A 12,567-nucleotide genomic window follows, 5' to 3' on the forward strand; every position below is an offset into this window, starting at 1 on the left:
GATTTAACCACTTAAAAAAAAAACAAAGACTAATAAATATATTCTGCTGAAAACACAATACCAGAAAATAATATGTTTAACCATTTACCTTCTTTGTTGTAGGGGCACATGTTAAATACTTGTTCTGCTACAGTACTAAATGTTATTATTTCATCATGAACAAAAATACATGGAGTGGATGTAAACAGACCTGCCAGCATTACAGCTTACCCCTTGTGAAGATAGAAGATGAAAATGAACTGGTACTGTGGAGGCTAACTTTCCCCTCTTTTTCTTAGACTCTGTCTCTAACCCTGAATAATGAGGTACTGAATCTAGGTTTGTTTGTTTTGTTTTGTTTTCATTTATGATTTTCCTGTAATGTGAACAAAACTGTGGGACACAAGTCTGTTAAGTGGGCACTCATTATTACAAAGACACTTGTGTCTTTCAGTCTCCTCCCTTTCTCAGGAGTGTACAAGAGAATCCTTCAGAAAGCATGTCTTTTCCGGATGAAATCTAATCCTTAGGTATAGCACATCCTGTAACTGGCAATCATTGATCTCCATCGAGTGCCAAGTAAAACCCTGTTTTTAGGATTTGTTCTTTGGAACCTGGAAATGAGGCTGCCTGAGATGAGTAATCAGATGACAACAGGGAAAGTAGTTGTGCTCTGGTCCTGTCTGCAAAATGAGATGATAGAAGAAATGTAGACATAATCATTGACCAGTTAACTCCATAGTGATTTCCACTGAAAATATCCACAATATTTACTGCATACTATTCTTATGTCCTGTAAAAAAGATATCCATCATTAGAAATGACTATTTAAAAGAAAACAAAGTTTCCAATATTCTGCAATTTTCTCTTTTAATTTTTATGTATAAAATCTTTTCAAATATGAAAACTATATTTTTCTAGAGAAATGATTGCAGGATCACCTTTAAAACTTTGTTATTTTTAACATGGTATGATATTTATACATCAATTTAATAGATGTTTAAATAACATTCTAAAAGGATATTTAATGTCAAATAATAGTGTAATTTTCCTTTTGATAGAGTAAATATAACCAATTTTAAAAATGTATTATTATTATTATTATTACTATTAGCAGCCTTAATAATAGTAGGAGGAGAATTAGTAGTAGTAGTAGTATTTTATTTATTCATTTTACATCCTGCTCACTGCCCCTCTCCTTGTCAAAAATACATCCCTAGAAACCCTTCTACTATGATTGCATGGGGGCCCCCTAGATATCCCCACAACCTGGACCAACACATTTCCCTGAGATAAGATGAATGTGCTCCCACTGAGGCTAGACAATGAAGTCCACTTACAAGAACTTAACCCATGTATAAGCAACAGCATTTCGGATAGTGCCAATTCCAGTTTTTCAGAACTTACATAGATTTGCCTGCAAAATTCATGATGCTTTTTTTTCATAGCTGAATAGTACTCCATTGTGTAGATGTAGCACATTTTCTTTATTCTTCAGTGAAGAGACATCTAAGATTTTCTAATTTCAAGGTATTATGAATAAAACTTCTATGTACATATCTGACAATGAGATTTTTGGGATGGTGGAGACTTTTTGAGTATAAGCCCTGGAGTGGTATAACTGGTTCTTGAGGTAGAACTATTCCCAGTACCCTGAGAAACCACCAAATTGATTTTTACAAGTGCTCCCCCCAGGAGTGCAGTAGGGTTCCCTTTTCTCCATATCTTTTTCAGTATGTGCTATCACTTGAATTTTAAACTTAGCATTTCCTATTGGGGTAAGACTTGATCTCAGTTTTGTTTGAATTGGCATTTCCCTAGTGGACAAGAGCCTTGAACATCTATTAATGTGCTTCTTGGCCATTCGAGATTCCTCTGTTGAGAATTCCCTTCTTAGCTCAGACATAGGAGATGCAATAGAAGGAATTGATGCATCAGTGAAAAAATGATAAATCTAAAACATGCCAGCCTTAAGTAGAAATATTGTATGTTCAAAGACAACCTTGGTTAAATTCAGAGACTTGGTATAAGAAAAACAATAACAAACTGAGGACTCTTGAAGTTATTTTTTTAATAGCTTATTGAACAGACATCAATTTGAAATAAATAGGAAGTCGGTTTAGAAAATGAATATGGTAGGTCTGAGTGGTGGGAGGACAGGACAGGAGAGAATGACATAGGGATGCTGGGAACTTTTCCTGCTTGTTCTATCATCCAACAGACAGAAATTCCATCATAAGCTATCTTGTTTTCTTTACAGAAATTCCTTCAGTTCCAGGTTATTCCAGACAGTTACTGGATTGGATTGTCATATGATGAGAAAAAAAAAAGAATGGACATGGATTGACAATGGCCCATCTAAACTGTGAGTTTCTGAATGCTTCAGACTCTAACCCTCGTTTGGGGATTGAGAGGGTTGTCTGCAAAGGCTTTTCTTCATTTCTCATGGTTTTCCTCATTTTCTATGGAGCTCAGGAGTAAGGACAAGTTGTATAAGGCAGTTCCTGATCAAGTCTTACAAAAGGAAGATGTATAGTCAAGGAGATGACCAAAAGTGACTTGGTATTGCACACATCTAAGGATGGTGTGTTCTAACATGGGAAGGGCACGAGAAAGTCAACAACTTAAGAAGGTTTAAAGTGAGGGAATGGTCATGACAGCTACAATGAGTCTGAGTATAGCAGATATTCATTTGACTTTTTTATTGTTCTTAGCTTATATTATTGCCAGTTATTTATAAATATAAGAGCATGTTTATGTATACATACATATGTATGCTTACATTCCATTTAAAGATGTTAAGTGTGAATGAATCTTAAATTTATTGTTTATCTATAATCTGAAGAAATGTGTTTACTTATTAACTTTTTAATGACATTACTTTTTCTTGAGTATCACATATACATCAAATAATATATGAACATATATGCTCCTTCTCCTACCCAAATCTCTAAGATGTGCCATGATAACTCTAGCCTTCCTAATTAACTGTGCACAGCTGCATGGTGGTAGGCCATGCTCTGGAACAAGGAAAGCCACCAGTAGCCACACCCTCAATAAAGAATTGAATCTCACTTTCCCAGCAGTTGTCACCTAATAATGATTTCTAAAAAGAACTAATATTTACAAAATTTCTTCTTTTCCAGAAGGCAGAATTTCACAGAGCCTTCCCCCTTCTGTGGTGCTTACAATTTTTAATTTCCTCTTCCCTGTTGTTCCCTGAGTCTTGCTGGTGGTATGGAGACTAAGAAGTTGATGTAGAGAGTTGGGCTCAGCACATAAACACTTCTCTAAAGTCCTTTGCCAATTCTGCCACACTGCACTGACTCCCCTCACTGAATAAAGTAGCTTTCTCATGGCGGTTGAGAGCATCACAGTTCTAGGCTACAACAGAAAATGTTAACCAGTGACCACTTAGCAGAGAGATTATAACAAGTTCCAACCTAGGGCATGTTCCCTTCCCAACACTGGAATTTTTATTTAGATTATAACATCAAGCATGCTTGCCTCCCATGGTAAAGGCCTCAGTTCCAATAAGAAAACATTTATTTATCTTAAAACATATCTTGCCTAGCAGGTCACCATTGTAGCAAAAGGGTCCAGTGCAGGATAGGACTACTCATACCTTTCTCCCCTGCAACGTGTAGATAAACTATTAACCCTTTGCCTGCCCAGGGGAAGGTATTTCCATGTCTGTTTGAGATTGGCTTCTCATATCTTGATGTCAAGATGGGGAGGATCTTCAGCAACAAGGCCTTACTACATAGTTATGGAACCCAAGGGCAGGAGCAATATCCTGTGCTATGTGGGAGCTCTCTGTCATCTCCTTGAGCAATTAGGAATTTCTCTGAAGGTATCCTTTGCCTTGCACTTTGGTTTTCTTTTAAAAACTCTTATCTTCTTTAATTGCTATTCTTTACTAAAGTTTAATTTTGATTTTAATTACATTTTTCATAAAATATATTTTGACCTGTGTCCCTTCTCACTCCTTGTTGCTCCCTACCTTCCTACAGACTCAACATCATATTATTTTACTCACTGCAAAACAACAACAAAAGGAAAATATAATAAAGCAGGTAACTAAACAACCCAAAATCCCAATAATAAAATTTACCCCCCCAGAACAAATAGGCAAACACCCAAACACACACACACACACACACACACACACACACACGCACACGCACATGCACATGTGCATGCCTGCACGCATGCACGTTCACAAGACTCTAAACCACTGAAGAAACATGGGGTCTGTTTTGTCTTTGTCAAATATAAGCTTACTAAATAGTGGTTTACCTTAAGGCCTATATACATCCTTAGTTTTAGTTTACGCATCCTTTAATCTCTCCTGTTCATTTTTTTTTTCCAGTTCACAATCTTCCTTTGTCCTTGAACCCTCAGAATCCAAATCACATATTTTTCACTTTTATCTGATTTGTTAATTTTTTTCACCATTCCTAAATTTTTTGAATTTGAATATTCAATTTCTCTTCATCCTAAATCCAAAATTCAAAAGTGCTTTATTTTGCTAAAGACTCATCCTTTGGAAGTCTAGGTGCCATGTGGTTTCAGTGGATTTCATTCTCTTTTTCTCATGTGACAGAGTATCATTAACCCAATCTAGCCTCAAATATCGAAGGTTACACTTGAACTGTGATCCATCTACCTTTATCCCCTCACAACTGGGATGATGGATTGTGTCCCACTGGGCCTGGCTGGATTTATTACTGAGGATCTCTGTTTTCAGTACATTCTTTATTCAGCTTCTGCTACTAGGGGACAAACTAGCAACAGTGCTTCCCTGACCATCTGAGATTTGTCCCATTTCTTTGATTTATACAAGAGGATTTTAATTATCAATTATTAATTAATTACCTTTTTACTTCTAGTTTTGCTGTGTAGCCCATGTGTCCCAGAATACACATTTATCCTGTTTTTGTGGTAATTTGTCTGTGTTCTAGTTTACTTTCTTTATTTAGCTGCAGGTTTTTATACAGAAAGGTAGTTGTGGCCCCTAAAATATCATCCTGCAGAAATCAGAGTTCTGTTGCAGACAGGGAATTCAGTAGATTACTATGTGTCTGTGAAGACCCTTTAGCTATCAGGTGGTTAGGACTATAGGGAAACAATACAAAAACATTAGTCACAAGCACTCATTTGTGACTATATTTCAAATATGCCCTTTCTCCTTAAAACACAAACCTATAAATCCTTGTTTTGGGTGCAAACACATCTGCTTTACTATTGTCCTTGCATTCTTATTGACAAAATATAAATGTGAAAGCAAGATTGGTAAAATAATTCTTTGGAAATATTGAAAATCAGATTTAACCTCTGATCAAACACACTTGTGAGTGTGAAATGTGATGTAGGGTTTTTGTGTGATAAGAGACCATTTCTTTTAAATGAACATAGATGAAAATATTTTCGTGATGAACTTAGGATAAACAGTTATATATTCTGTATACTTTGGCCAATAGAATTTTTAAAATCATGATTTTTTTCAGTGAATGTTCAAAATTTACCAGTTGCCTACTCTTGTCTTTGCTCTTCAGTGACATGAAAATAAGGAAAATGAACTTTAAGCCTGGAGGATGTGTATTTTTATCTAAAACAAGACTAGAAGATACTAACTGTAATAATTTCTACTACTGTATTTGTGGGAAGAAACTGGATAAATTCCCTCATTAACTCTCCAACCAGAGTTAAAGGTAAAAGTAAAATGTGTTGATCCTTATTTGTTTCTTGTAATAATTCATTACTCCAACAAACACATATTTTGATTACAGAACAGAGTCTGCTGTGAATAGAGACAAAGCTGCAGGAGCATTGGGACTGTTCTCTGGTATCTAACATGCAGAACAGGACATCTTCCTTCCTGTTGGGAACAGAACATATCTACTCTGGTGAACGGGTACCCTTTTCCCTAAAGCTTTCAGAATTGTATTCTTTCTGATTTCTTAAACTCCTATAAAACTAAATAAAGAACCCCCCCCCAAAAAAACCAGCCTGAGTTTCCATTAATGATAAGGCAAATTGTCTTTTTTTTTTTTTTTTTTTTTGGTTTTCCAAGACAGGGTTTCTCTGCCTAGCCCTGACTGTCCTGGAACTCACTGTGAAGACCATGTTGGCCTCGAATTCAGAAATCCTGCCACTTTCTCCCAAGAGCTAGGATCAAAGGTGTGTGCCACCACTGTCAGGAGAAACATATTGTCTTAATTGAAACTGCAATTATGAGAAGAAATGTCTTATAGGCTTTGATTTTTAATGTTAGTTGATTACCATTTTGTTTTGTTTTGATTTTTGTTTCATGTAGAGGTTTTTCTCAATTTTATAAATGTTTCCTTTGTCCATAAAATATAATATCAAATTTGGTAAACAGTTGCAAGGGTAGTTCAAGGATATGTGGAATATCTTTTACCCAAGTCATCAATTGTCTTATCTACCCACTTTAATTGATATATAATTTTAGGCCTAATAAAAAAGGTCATAATACTTCAAGTTTTCTAAATGTTGTAGATTACACTGTGATTCTGGCAATTAATAGGCTAAGACACAATTGTTGAAAAATGAATATAGCAAAAGCCTAGCTCACAGAACAAAAACAAACAAACAAACAAAATTGAGTCATACATGTTCCTCATTTTATTGAAGGGACAACACTTTATATTATACAACTGTACCCAAATGATCAAACTCAAGACAGTTACTATTGATACAGTAACTTGTTTTAATCTGGGAGCCATGTACCTATCAACTAACTGGATACTACCACTCTCTGAGTTTCCTTCATGTTCATGTTCAGGTTCAGGTACATTCAGTGATGGTGTCAATTTAATGTCTTTTTATCCTGAATTTTTGTTTCTTTGTTTGGGATGTTTTTGTTTGTTTGTTTGTTTGTTTGTTTGTTTGTTTTTTCTGAGAAAGCTTTTCTATGTGCTATCCTAGCTGTTCTGGAAATCTCTCTGTAGGATTGAAAGGAACTTTCCTTTGCTTCTGCCTCCTGAGTGATGAGATTACAGGCATGCAAGTTTTTGTTTTATTTTGTTTTGTATTGTTTTTTGTTTGATTTCAACTTGATATTTTGTAAATGAACTCTAGGAATGAGACAATGAAGTGAAAAAAATAGACCCACCTTGCACAGAGGCCATGCTAATCTTTTCTGTGTCGTTCTATTTTTTTTTTTTTATGTGCTGCCAAAATTGATGAAACAACTTTAGAAATCGATCTGGAAGTTCCTCAGGTAATTAGAAATATTTCTACCTGAAGACCCAGCTATACCACTACTGGGCATATACCCAAAACATACTCCAACATATAACAAGTACACATGCTGCACCATGTTTATAGCAGACTTTTATAATAGACACAAACTGGAAACAACCCAGATGTCCCTCAACAGAGAAATGAATACAGAAAATGTAAATGATACCTTACACAATGGAATACTATAAAGCTATCATTGAGTTCATAAAATGGACAGGCAAATGGATGGAACTAGAATATATCATTCTGAATGAGACAACCCAGAAACAAAAGAACACACATGGTCCCTACTCACTGATAACTGTATATTAGCCCATAAGCTCAGAATATCCATGATACAACCCAGAAACCCTATGGAGCTAAAGAAGATGGAAGACCAAAGCATACATACTTCAATTCTACATAAAAGGGGGAACAATATAATCACAGAAGATAGAGGGAAGGAGGGAGGGACGGAGGGAAGGAGGGAGGGAGGGAGGGAGGGAGGGAGGGAGGGAGGGAGGGAGGGAGGGAGGGAGGGAGGGAGGGGCGACCTGGGAGGGAGACAGGAGGTGGTAGGAAAAAAAAGAGGGGCAGGATAAGGTAATGAAGGGGATAGGAAAGAAGTATTATATGGTCAGGAAATCAAATAAAAATACTCAGCATTATCTAAAATATGCTCCAATATATCACAAGGAAATCTTCCCAAATATTTTTTATTTTTAATATTTTTATTACATATTTTCCTCAATTACATTTCCAATGCTATCCCAAAAGACCCCCGTACCCTCCCCCCCCCACTTCCCTACCCACCCATTCTCATTTTTTTTGGCCCTGGTGTTCCCCTGTACTGGGGCATATAAAGTTTGCAAGTCCAATGGGCCTCTCTTTCCAGTGATGGCCGACTAGGCCATCTTTTGATACATATGCAGCTAGAGTCAAGAGCTCCGGGGTACTGGTTAGTTCATAATGTTGTTGCACCTACAGGGGTGCAGATCTCTTTAGCTCCTTGGATACTTTCTCTAGCTCCTCCATTGGGGGCCCTGTGATCCATCCAATAGCTGACTGTGAGCATCCACTTCTGTGTTTGCTAGCCCCCTGCATAGTCTCACAAGAGACAGCTATATCTGGGTCCTTTCAGCAAAATCTTGCTAGTGTATGGAATGGTGTCAGCATTTGGAAGCTGATAATGGGATGGATTCCCTATATTTTTATAGAGGCTTTATTTGTACTATCAAAACATGTGAAACAACTTAGATGCCCTTCACCTGAAGAATGAATGAAGAAAATGTGGTAAATCTAAACAATGGAAAACAATATAGCCATTCAAAACAATAACATCAAGAAATTTGCGGGAAAATGAATGGAACTATAAAATATAATCTTAAGTAGGTAACCCTGAACAAAATGACACAAACATATTTCTCACTTGTAAATGGACTTTAGCCATAAAGTACGGAATAACCATGCTATAATCCACAGATTCAAAGAATCTAAGTCACAAGGAGGACTCAAGTCAAGAAGATTATATCTCACTCAGATGGAAAAATAAAATATGCATGATAGATAAATGGACTGAACTAGGTAAGAGAGTGGGTGAAGAGAGGAATGGGGATGGGGATCCAGTGTGGTGGATGTGAGGGTGCAGCAAAAGACTGATACAGAGATAGAAAACCAATAAGAGGGCATCTCTGGGAATAGCTGGAGACCTGGGGTCAGGGAAGCTCCTAGTGTTTATGCTGTTCATCCTTGTTGAAACTCCTGGCAGCTGGAGAAATAGACTGAAGTGGCAACCTCCAGTAGCCAAGTAGGACTTCCATTGGAGGGAAATGGACAACAATCTACCCACAATACCTTGAGTCAAATTTTGTCCAGCCTACAAGATTCACTTGAATTAAGATGGAGCAGAAATGGTAGGAATGGACAACCAATGACTTCTCCAACTTGATACCCATTTCTTGGGAAAGACTCAAACTATAACAAGATTAAGGATACTCTCCTGTGCGAGCAGAATGGAACCTAGCATAACTGTCTCCTGAATGAATGGAAGAAGTCTTCATCCATTCATCCATCTGATGGAAACAAATGTAGAGTCCCCACTGTCAAATATTAGGCAAGGCTCGGGGAATCTTGTGGAACAGTGGGGGATAGGGTTTAGAGAGCCTGAGAGGTCAAGGACACCACAGGAAGTCCTACAGAGACAACTGACCTGGACATATGTGTGAACACAGAAACTGAACCACCAACCAAAGAGCATGTAAGCCCTGGATCTATGACCTCTATACATTTTTAACAGATGTACAGCTTGGTTTTCATATGGGTACTCTAAGAATCAGAGAAGAGGCTTGTGGGATTGTGTTAGGCTGCCTATTTTTGTTGAATGGCGTTTGCTCCAGTGACCCAATAGAGAAATCTACAAGGGATGGAAAGGTGACCCACGTTCCCAGAATCAAGTGCCTGTTTTAATTATATGATTATCAGTTATGCAATGTCCCAAGCTTCTGGCATTCTGGCTAGACTCCACCCCCACAGTTACCTGACTATTGCCTATACTATACTCCTCCCCACAGTTACCTGGCAAGAGAAAGACAGCTCAGCCCACTACAAGAGGGGCTGCTTGGCCCCTCTTTGCTCTCTTTAGCTTTCACCTGCTTTACTCTCTAGCCCTCCTTCTCTCTTTCCCTTCCCTCTTCTCTCCACATGGCTATAGCTATGACCATGGGAAGCCTCTCTATTTCTTCTTTCCCTCCTTTCTCCATGCCTTTCTACAATAAAGCTCTAAAACCATAGATTGTTTCTGCTCATCAAGACCAACCATGCTTGTAGGATGGGATGGGCTTTCCCATAATGATCAGCATCTAACCTCCCTCTAGAAAGCCACACTGTGCTCCAGACAGGGACCTGTCCAAACACTCCCATGTGGTAACCATCCAGTGCCCCCTATCACCCTGCCCTCACCTCCCTTCATCTCTGAGGTCAAGTGCCACTCCAAAGACCCTATTCTGTTTTCAGTACCTCTGCTGTATCTAGGGTGGTATGCCAGAGGCTGAGAACCTGGTACCTAGGGCTGCCCCTTGTCTACCACCCACCTAGATGGGATCAGTGGATTAACACAGCCAGACACCCACACACTGCTATATGTATAGTGTGCGGCTTTCCACCCACCCAGAGCACCTGAACTCTGGCAGGACATGGGTTCTTTCTCACTCCCCTCTTTCCCCCATACACTCGGCCCTTCATGGCTGTTGCTGCTCTGTTGCTTACCTCGGATCCCCTTTCTTAATCTGGACTGCCTTGTCTGGCTTTAGTGTTAAAGGATGTGTGTGCTGTAATTAGAGGTGCCAGGTCAGGTTTTTTAATGAATTATTATATTTTATATTAATTGTTATTTTTATTTGATACTCTACTTACTTTTCAAACTTTGTCCTCTTAAAAGTTTCCCCTTAGCAAACCCCTTATCGTATCCTCCATTTCCCCTGCTTGTACACCCTATGAGGGTGCTCCTCCACCCATATGCCCACTCTTGCCTCACCACCAGAGCATTCCCCTATGCTAGGGCATCACAGGATAAACGGTTTCTCTTCCCATAGATGCTAGATAAGGCCATCCTCTGATACATATGTAGGTGGAGCCAAGGGTCCCTGCATGTGCACTTTTTGGTTTGTGGTTTAATCCTTGAGAACTCTGGGGTTTGTGGTTGGTGACATTGTTGTTCTTCCTATGGTGATGCAAATCCCTTCAGTTTCATCAGTCCTTCCCCTAACTCCTCCATTTGGCTCCCAATGCTTTGTAGTCTGTGGGTTTGCTGCAAGAATCAGCATCTGTATTGTTCAGGCCCAGGCAAAGCCTCTCTTGAGACAGCTATAGCAGGATCCTGTCAGCAAGCTCTACTTGGTATCAGCAATAGTATCTGGGTTTGATGACTGCATATGGTATGGATCCACATCTGGAAGGAGCAGTTTCTGAATGGAATTTCCTTCAGTCTCTGATCCACTCTTTGTCCCTGTATTTCCTTTAGACAGAACCAATTCTGGGTTAAAATTTTGTCGATGGATGGTTGGCCTCATCCCTCAAATATGGGCCACATCTAACCACTGGATATGGTCTCTAGAGGTTCTCTTTCCCCTTTATTTTGTATTTCAGCTAATATCATTCTTTTTGGGTCCTAGAAGCCTCTTGCTTTTCTGGGATCTGAGACGTTCTGGTGGCTTTCCCCAGTTCCCAATCCTTCACTGCTACACAACTCTGTTCAATTTCCTGATCTGTTGTACATCTCCCCAATCTCATGCCACACCTGATCCTGTCACCCTTTTTACCCATCACCCTCCTCCCTCACTCCAAAGGCCCTCGCTCCTATGATCATTTTGTTCTTACTCATGGAAGGTTTCACCTTCTCTGAGGAAATGGCAAATGGTTAATGGGGTAGTGGTATGTGAGCCTGGAAGTGGTCAGAGAAAAGAAAGTGGCAAATATATAAATAAATTATTTAAAAAACAAAGAAATGAGAAATAGCTAAATCTGAGCCATGTTTCAAGTCAGAAAAATAGTTCCTGTGTGGTTTCAGCTTTGAGCCTTCACCTAAGTTCTTATTCTATATTCCTATAACATTCAGTAGTAACATGTGAAATGAAATAATACATTTCTTGTTAAGTTTGTTTGGTTTAGTGTCCAGAGTGAGACAGAGACCTGGGATAAGGGAGACACCTGAGACTCAATGAGGTCATCTGTAAATGTGACTAACTATATTGGGTTATAGACCTTGAAGAGGTGTATGAACACTATTTGTTTTCAAACTAATAATTCTAAGACAACATATATAAAGATTTATTAGTTCTGCACATGCTACACAGTTAACAATTGCATACTGTGTTCCTTAACATTTTACAGTGCTATTTGTATCCCTTTAATCTCCTTTTGTTTCTAATTGCTCTGGCTAGGAATGCAAGTACTCCATTAAATAGATAGCGAAAGAGTGGGCAGCCTTGTCTAGTTCCTGATTTTAGTGGGATTGCTTCATGTTCCTTTCCAATTAGTTTGATGTTGGCAACTGGTTTGGTGTATATTATTTTTACTATGTTTAGGTATGGGCTTTGAAGTCCTAATCTTTCAATGACTTTTATCATAAACTGGTGTTGAAAATAATAGAAGAGATTTTGAGGAAAAGCCTCCAATACAGGTGCACAAGGGGAAATATCCTGAACAGGACACCAATGGTGTATGCTCTAAGAATTGTCAAATAGGAACTCATAAAATTGCAAAGCTTCTCTAAGGAAAAGGAGAGTGTCCATAAGACAAAAAAGGCAATCAATACATTGGGAAAAGATCTTTACCAATTCTAAA

General features: G+C 38.4%; 1 protein-coding gene and 1 non-coding gene across 2 annotated transcripts in view; one reads left to right on the forward strand and one right to left on the reverse strand.

Annotated features, from left to right (window-relative positions):
• The window catches only part of LOC110288857 (killer cell lectin-like receptor 4), a 69,267-nt gene that overhangs the window by 24,914 nt on the left and 31,786 nt on the right, over positions 1-12,567 (forward strand). The window contains exon 6 of the mRNA XM_085840856.1: positions 103-247. Coding sequence (XP_085696982.1) covers positions 103-247 — 145 coding nt within the window. The remainder of the gene's footprint in view (positions 1-102; positions 248-12,567) is intronic.
• Positions 7,082-7,186, reverse strand: LOC147003788 (U6 spliceosomal RNA). Its single transcript, XR_015047724.1, has one exon. It is a non-coding gene; the product is annotated as a U6 spliceosomal RNA (small nuclear RNA).

Source organism: Mus caroli, unplaced genomic scaffold (assembly GCF_978045245.1).
Source record: "Mus caroli unplaced genomic scaffold, Mus_caroli_1 scaffold_7, whole genome shotgun sequence".
Classification (NCBI taxonomy): Eukaryota; Metazoa; Chordata; class Mammalia; order Rodentia; family Muridae; genus Mus; species Mus caroli.